At 49.9% G+C, this 8,462-nt stretch overlaps 1 protein-coding gene across 2 annotated transcripts in view; it reads right to left on the minus strand.

Moving 5' to 3' along the window:
* scarf2 (scavenger receptor class F, member 2) overlaps positions 1–8,416 on the minus strand; it is a 20,695-nt gene extending 12,279 nt beyond the window's left edge. The window contains exons 1-7 of one of the 2 annotated variants that reach the window (XM_060064017.1): positions 7,337–8,416; positions 4,847–4,905; positions 4,633–4,734; positions 3,631–4,147; positions 3,026–3,244; positions 1,568–1,696; positions 1,121–1,224 (exon numbers count right to left, since the gene is read on the minus strand). In XM_060064017.1, the coding sequence (XP_059920000.1) occupies positions 1,121–1,224; positions 1,568–1,696; positions 3,026–3,244; positions 3,631–4,147; positions 4,633–4,734; positions 4,847–4,905; positions 7,337–7,446 (1,240 nt within the window). In that variant the 5' untranslated portion in view covers positions 7,447–8,416. The remainder of the gene's footprint in view (positions 1–1,120; positions 1,225–1,567; positions 1,697–3,025; positions 3,245–3,630; positions 4,148–4,632; positions 4,735–4,846; positions 4,906–7,336) is intronic. The other variant, XM_060064016.1, reaches the window with a different exon arrangement.
* Positions 8,417–8,462: the final 46 nt, after the last annotated feature.

Raw genomic sequence — 8,462 nt, forward strand, 5'->3', positions numbered from 1 at the left:
AGGTGAAGGGACCCGATGACATCACTGCCCCACCTGACACTCCCATTGGACGAAACCCTGGGCGACCCCATGCTTCCTACACAAGGCCACTTCCCGAACCCTAACCCTGCTTCCTACACCCTTCCTATTTCCTTCTCTTCTTTAACTCACTCCCTCCTATTTTGGTCTATTCCCTCCGAACGCAACAAAGCCTCTCTTTTCCCCTTTCCCCCTTTTTCGAAATTCCTCTTCTTTCTCATTCCGTTCTTCTCCTCTGTTACTTTCTCTCATGTCCCCTTTTCCTCCTCGTCCCTCTTTATCTCTTCCTCAGCCGCGTCCCGCCTGCGTGGGACCGGCCCAACACACACACACACACAGCGGTCGGAGGACAAAGGCCTGGAAACTCGATCATCAAGAGCCAGCGTCGCTCTCTCTCTCTCTCTCTCTCTCTCTCTCTCTCTCTCTCTCTCTCTCTCTCTCTCTCGCTCTCTCTCTCTCTCTCTCTCTCGCTCTGAAAACACGAGCGGAGCGGAGTCCACGTCTGTGTATCTGCTTACGGTCTGCGGGCAAACACACGAGACATTCTATACCAGAGTGTCACCTTTAACAGCTGTCCTGACGGACCCACAGCTACAGGTCTTAAAATATGAACGCAATGTGGTTGTTTTTTGTCATACAAGGTGGATTTGTTTGGAAAATGTCTACAAAGAGTTTGGCTGTGGCTGTGCGGACATTGCATACGCGCCAGAACAAAGTTCCCGGTGGATGTTGTTATGGCTCGGTAGAAGAAAGCACCCACTCAGGAGGTGGTGCAGGTTGACTTGTAACCGTAAGGTTGCTAGTTCGAACCCTGGCTCCTACTAGCTGAGTGACAAGGTGTCCTTGAGCAATGCACCTAACCCTAGCTGCTTCTGACGAGCTGGCTGTCGCCTTGCATGGCTGACTCTGCCATCGGCTTATGTGTGTATTAACGGTTGTCAGCCGCGTTGGATAAAAGCGTCTGCTAATCGCCCTAAATATAAAGAGATTGGCAGTGGCTGTGCATACATTGCATACGGCCAAGAACAGAGTTCATGGTGGATGTTGTTATCGATCGGTAAGAAGAAAGACTGCCTGTAACACGTCGGTGTGTGATCCTTACGTAGGTTGCAGGCCCCGGACACGGCGTTGCAGTTCTTGTTATGGCAGGAGCACGTTTGGTTGCAGTTCACCCCGAACTGTCCGGCCTGACACGTCATGTTGCAGCTTCAGAACGCACAAAGAAAACACACCTTTTTTCAGAGGTAGAAAAAAAACAACAACCATATGGTGGACCGATACAGGAAACAGAGAGTTATAGCAGCGAAGACAAATGTTTTCCTCCCATCAACCACTGCTGGCAAACGTCTAGAATTCCTCTTGAGTTTACTCTGCTTTTCCTAGAGCGTGCTCGCTCCTTTTCTATATTAGAAACACCGACTTAAAAACAACTAAAAGCGACCTCAGATCCATTCTTGTGACATTAATACAGAGAGGAGGCCTCTATGAACATACGGTACGTTTACAATGCAGGCGCTCGGTAGGACATGCGGCAGGTCATGTGACTCACTAGACGCCGTGGAACCCGGGGTCGCACAGGCACTCTCCGGTGACCAGGTGGCACGCCCCGTTGAAGCAGTGGCTGCAGTCGCTCCCACAGTTCTCCCCGTACGTTCCGTTGGGGCATCGCTCCCCACACCTACACACACACACACACAAACACACACACACAAACACACACACATAGACACACACACACACAAACACACACACACATAGACACACACACGTGCGCGCACACACACGTTAACATACGCACAACACACACACGACCAAACCATATGCACACGCACACACCACGACACACCGCACCACACTCAGACGCACATACAAACAACACAACACCACACACACACCGAACGCACGCACACACACACATTAACACACACCAAACACACGCGCACACACAAACCGCACCATACCACACACACACACGCAAATCCCACACACAAACAAAGCACACACATGGACACAAAAACACACACACACACACACACACAAACACACACAGGTTTCGAATCAGCAGATGAAAACAGTTCACTAGTGTAGCTACTGGCTTATAGAAATACAGTTCAAATTCTGAAAACTCGCAAGGGTTGCGTGATTTTCTCTTGGGTAGGATATCTCGGTCGTTAAAGGGTGACTCCGCCCCTTTCGGTTCTTTCTCTCGGCCTCTGAACTATCTCCCCCCAGAGGTTCTGCTGAGGCAACGTCGGACTGCTGGGTCCCAGATGACATGCATTTTGAAGATTACTATGTCCACACACGCTAACAAGTAGTGCAAGACAGTGGGGCTGATGAGGAACAGGTGGAGTTATGTGTGTGCACAGCTTTTAATTATTCCCAAGAACCTTTTGCTGTGCTGCATTTCCCTCTAAAGTAACATCTGTTTCAGGGGAAGACTCTCTTTAGGACTCTCTGTGAGCCTCTGGGTCTCTGCTGCTGACCCAGAGTCCTTCAGGAGGGACCGAAGCCCTTCCCTGGAGAAGGGGAGCAGTGTGACGACGGCTAAGCTAGCGCACTGTGTAGAGTGAGGGACGAGCTGCCCAGACAACAGAAACATAACATTATGTTGTGGATTGTAGGTGTTTGTGTGTGTCTCTGTGTGTGTGTGTGTGTGTGTGTGTGTGCGTGTGCGTGTGCGTGTGCGTGTGTGTGTGTGTGTGTGTGTGTGTGTGTGCGTGTGTGTGTGTGTGTGTGTGTGTGTGTGTGTGTGTGTGTGTGTGTGTGTGTGTGTCTGCGTGTGTATGTGTGTGTGTATGTCTGTGAGAAGAAAAAAAATGTATATTGTGCTTTTGTATATTTTACATGGCTTCCACTTGAGTTAAGTACAGACGGGCAGTGCAGTATAATATATCAAAGAGTGGCACTGTGGGTTTGTGTGCGTGTGACTGTGTGTGTTTGCGTGCCTGTGAAGCTGATAGTACGACAGCATCGCTGCCCGTAGTGCCGCTGAGTGTGCACCTACCGGTCCCCGATCCAGCCGGGGTTGCAGTGGGAGCATTTGCCGTGGATGGGGTCACAGTGGTGCCCGTCCTTACAGGCAGGGCACTCCTCCTGGCAGCCCTCCCCGAAGAAGCCCTTGGAGCACAGCTGGTCGCAGCGCGTGCCGTTCCAGCCGCGGTCGCACGTGATGCAGCGGCCCTCCGTCACCTTGCAGGGCTGCTGGCCCTTGCAGTGTCCGCACCTAGCGGCCGGCAGGGGAACCACAAGACAACCACCGTCACGCTCTGCTCCTGGACCCCCAGCGGCCTCAGGGGGCCCATTGAGAGGGGCCTTTGAAACCAAACTCAACAGGCAGAAGACTTTGTTCAAAAATTGTTAATGCAAAAGATAGCACGGTAGATATCTGGATGGCATGGTCAGCCTTCAATGTGGTCAATTTGAATGACCTGTCTTTAGCATGTCGCCTTTGTTGTACTGATATTCATCCCCAAATCTCATTTAGATTATGCTATGTTTAAAACAAACACTCAGATGCCCCTATTAGGCGTGCAGTTCCCGTCAGACCAGCCCTGCACGACCGCAGCCCGCCCCCCATGTCGCCACGGCCTCCGCTGCGTACGTTCTCACCTGTTCCTGCAGTTCTGCCCGTAGAAGCCGGCGGGACAGGGCTCCCTGCAGAACTTCCCTCGGAACCCCGGGGTGCAGGTGCACGAGCCGTCCGCCTGGTTGCATTTGCCGTGCACGCACTGGCAGTACCGGTCGCACCTCTGGCCCCACAGCCTCTCGCGGCACTGGCAGCGGCCCGTGAACTGGTCGCACGGCGAGTTGTTGCAGTTGCACTGCATGGCGCAGTTTCGGCCGGTCCAGCCGGGGTTGCAGATGCAGCGTCCGGCGGCGTCGCACACCGACGTCAGGCTGCAGTAGCAGTTGTTGTTGCACTGGGGGCCCCAGAAGCCCGGGTGGCAGGTGCATTTGCCCGTGTCCTGGTCGCACTTGCCCTTGTTGCACAGGCAGGCGTTCTCACAGTTGGGGCCCCAGCGGTTGGGGTTGCAGGTGCACTGGCCGGTCAGGTCGTCACACTGGCCGTTGGGGTAGCAGTGGCACTTCCCCTTGCAGTCGGGGCCCCAGAACTGGGAGGGGCACTCTGCGGAAGAACATACTTGGTTGAACATACTTACACTTATTGTATGTCGTACGTCCTGGCACTAAAAAATAGTGCTTAGCATTGTGTAGCGTCTTATCCTAGCTATCTTCGTTGTGTACGGGGAGTGGGTTAACCTAACAGTTGTTAGTGCTCGGCACTTGGTTCTGTGAACATCTTTACCGTACAGACAGCGTTATATTGTTGTTTCTCTTTCTTCTGACAAATGTACTCATTGTAAATCGTTCTGGATTAAAGCGTCTGCTCAATGCCCCTAAATGTAAATGTGGTGCCATCAGCATTGAGAAGAAATGTTCCGGTAAAGCTAGCCCTGACACAATCTCCCATAATACTTTAAGACGCTGTCAAACTAAAGAAATGCCTTTGTTTGTTTGTCAAATGCACCGAGACACCACAGGAGGAGCAGCCAAAACAACAGCCGTTTCTAAACAACATGGCTGCAAGGTGAATGGAGCCTATTGCCTTACTCGTGTCACAGCTAGCTCCAAAGTATCCATGGCGACAGCGGCACTCATTGGGTCTGACACACACTTCATTCTCCTTGCAGGTGAAGTTTCCTCCGCAGAGAGCTGTGAGGGAACAGGCACAGAGCGTCACGTCACTCAATGGGGCTCCGCTACAAGTAAACCCACAGCATGTGCGGATCGTTGTGGATAATTATAATACAGCGCGTATACATACGTGTCAGGCATTCATCCGCCAGCTGGCCCCATCCACTACAGCATGTCAGACCTGGAGCCCTGGAACGGAGGTTCGGACAGACGGTTACAAACCCAAATAAAGAGGAATATAAACACATACATACGTGAGTTTGAACAGAATAAACCTTGAAGAGCCGTGAAGGAATTCCCCAGCCCAGCACTGCGCCTTATGGTTCTCACTGATGTAGCTGTATAGCACCGGGGGCCAGGGGAATGCGAGGCATTCCTTACCACAGTGAGTACACTGAGTCCATCCCCGGTTAACATCCCATCCATAACCGCCCCGTCTTTCATAATGGCCTTGCCCTTTAGCACGGCCCGCTTGCCTGGATGCCACCGACAAACATTAAACGTCGAGCGAGAGAAGACGAAGCAGCTTTTAACAACAGGTGCCTGCAGCCAGTGGAGCCAGGGCAGATAAGCACGCGAGCGGAGGAGTGGGGGGTCTGCATGAGCGAGAGGGGGGTTGGAAGCCAAGTTTGGATCCGTGGGGAGAGAGGACAAATGTGTCTCCATCCTCCCACGCCTTTGACCTCTGGCGGGCCCCTGCAACACTTGAGCTTCCTCTGTGGTATCTTCAGACAGCAGTCTTCCTCCAGTCCTCCGGCCAGGGAGCAGGAAGCAATAATGGAGGAGGGGGGGGGGGCAGTAATAATAATAATAATTACGAGCATAACCTCTGAGAGCTTCACGTACTAGGAAGAGTTATACTTACTGAGCTTAGCCAATGGGTTTGTTTCCCCTGCTGTTTATTGGAATGTCCTCTGTGTTGGTTGAAATGAAAACGTCAAAACTAACCCAACAATCAACTAGCTAACCCAGAACAAACAGCTAACTATTCAGAACAATCGACTAGCTAACCAAGAATAATCAACTGGCTAACCCAGAATGAAGAACTAACTAACCCAAAACAATGAACTAGCTCACCAATGACTATTAACTATCTAACCCAGACAAATCAACTAGCTAACCCAGAACAATCAACTACCTAACCCGGAACAATCAGCTAGCTATCCCAGAACCCTCAACATCTATCTGAGGACACAGTATTGGCTCTCCTGGCCTTGCCGTCATAGCTTGGGGAAACCCTGGTTCATCTTTGATTTATTCATCATACATTCACTCTGCATTGTGTTGAGGGACAATTTTAAAAAGCAATTAGGCAGTAGTGGGTGTCGTCATTAGCGCCATCATTGTATATTTTATTATTGTCTTGCTCCAAAAGAATCAACTTCCAGGCCATTCAAGAGCTGCGCTTGTGGCTGTGCTCATTCCAGAACAATGTGTTTGCCGTCAACAACAAAAGCATTGCATCAATAAATATGTTTGGACTTCCAGACACTGTGAGAAAATACGGGATGGAGGGAGACAGTGCTGACGTTACCACATCCATGACGTACAGACCAAGAGAGGAAAGGCTAAACGAATGCATGTGTTGCTTAAGAATGAAAGGAACTTGTAAACATGTAGGTGATGTGTGACATCATCCCACACACCTTATATGGACAAGGTCAACACTATTTAAATTGTTTATAACCAAGTCTTAAAACACAGACCCATGGTGGTTAAAACTCACTTTTTTCCACCCACATATTCTAAAGGGTTACTGGATACAGGCCAACTTTCTAGTGGTCGTGCTTGAGTTGGCCTACATATATGTTTCAGACTGCGTGAGTGAGGTCAAACTGCAGGAACAAGGAGCTCTTTCATATAGCATGAGCACATGATTTCTATCACAGCTCCATCATCACATGTCTGCTGCAGAGGGTAAGACAATATACCAGCGACATGGACAACGTTATTCTGGCTCCGAAGGATCCAGGGAACAGTTATAAACACAATCATCTATCCCATACTAACCGACCGATATGATCGTTGATGGGGTTGGGAGGTCAAAACAGCATATTGTGGAGTGAGATTGTACACTCTAGATGGCTTTTGGAAGCGGTTCACACTCTTTAAAGGAAAATACAGAAGTGAATGCAATTCAACCATCCGAACGACATGTGCCAGGAACATTTGAAAAAACAGTATCACCAGTAAGCCTATGTCAATCCGGAGGCATTTGATAGAAATATGTTTTCTTCTATAACGTCGAAACAGGTGGCCCAATCAAAAACCCCTCCTGTGTGGAAGTTCATTTCCAAAAGGTAAGTCAGTCCTACATCACAAACAGTTTGATCGACAGATGTTGCAAGTTCTCCGAAGGTCACTTCTAGCGCCCCCTGTGGTGAAATGTAACCAATGGGCTCCTTGCACATCTGGATGACCGCTTTCTTAACCCCCCAACCCCCCCGTCCACTTCCACGCTATAACCAAGCCGTAGAGAACGCATGTTATCAGGTCAAATATAGCCTTACGACCTCTTCAAAGCCTCTATAACCATCCTTCCACTGTTATTGGCATGGCTCTTGTAAAAAGAGAGGGTCTAGCAAGCCTATATTCAGTTTGCAGATGGGCAAACACTTACCCTGGTGGCTTGCATACATTCCTGCCCCTCGGATTGAGTTCTTGGCCAAAACAGGAGCAAAGAAAGAAAGAAACCACCGCAACAAATGCCAAAGAGTTGTTCAATGCCATTGTACATAAGGATGCATCCTCCTAGTGGCCCCTATGGCTCCAGCGACGAGGCTTCTCTATTGTGGCCCAAGCGGGAGGTTTGTGCGCTAAATCCAGAGGTGCTGGTGATGCAGCCTATCATAGAGTTCACTTTATGAATCAAATATAATCCGCATTCAAAAGAATATTGTAAATGGGCCACCCTGTGCGTCATCGACGCACCCAAGGTCCAAAATAAAGTGTCCAAAAAACGATTACGCAACAGGTTCGCGATCTCCTCATTCCCACCGAACCAGGGTTGCAAAGGGGAATGTGTTGAGGAGAAGCTCCGTTAGTGCGACATCAACTCCTTAAAGATTGCTCAAAGGGAAGAAAAAAAAAGTCGCTGTGTCGTAAACCCGACGCGTCTTAACATCCCGCACCGAAAAAAGTTAGATTTCAGCCGAAAAAGTCCTCACTGCGTCAGAATTAAAGTTGTGATGGACCAAAAACTGTTGTTTTGGGTCCTTTCTTGGCCGCTCTCTGAGGAGAGGGGTTTAATCCGTAACTTTGGGTCTTCTCTGGCGCTCTCAGGAGTGGCAGAAGGGAAATTCCTGATTTGTTACTCTATCCTTGGCCACCGTTAGGGCAAGCTGAGATAGGACCCTGGACTGAAGCGTTATCCTGGTCTCTCGTAATTCACATCCGGTCTCTTCTTTATATACGCCGCGTGCGTCCGTTAACCGTCCCCTGGAGCGAAAATAACGAGAACAAGACGAGAAGAATAACAACGAAAATGTCAGACCGTGTGGGGTTTCGACGAATATTCTGACAACGCAAAATCTGAAACATGTAACAGAAACGGATATCGCTGATACCGAAAGTCCCTCCCTCTACCAGCTTAACCCATGTAACTGAAAGTCCCGCCCTCTCTTCTCTTTCTTGCCTGTAACGCTTATTGTACGCATGTCGTCCCAGGCGTTCCGTCGTGAGACGAGAGGGGATCGAGGCAGCCGTGGCTGAGCTTTGAGCGCCATGCGTGGCGGACAAATGGACGG

Source organism: Gadus macrocephalus, chromosome 11 (assembly GCF_031168955.1).
Source record: "Gadus macrocephalus chromosome 11, ASM3116895v1".
NCBI classification, from domain to species: Eukaryota; Metazoa; Chordata; class Actinopteri; order Gadiformes; family Gadidae; genus Gadus; species Gadus macrocephalus.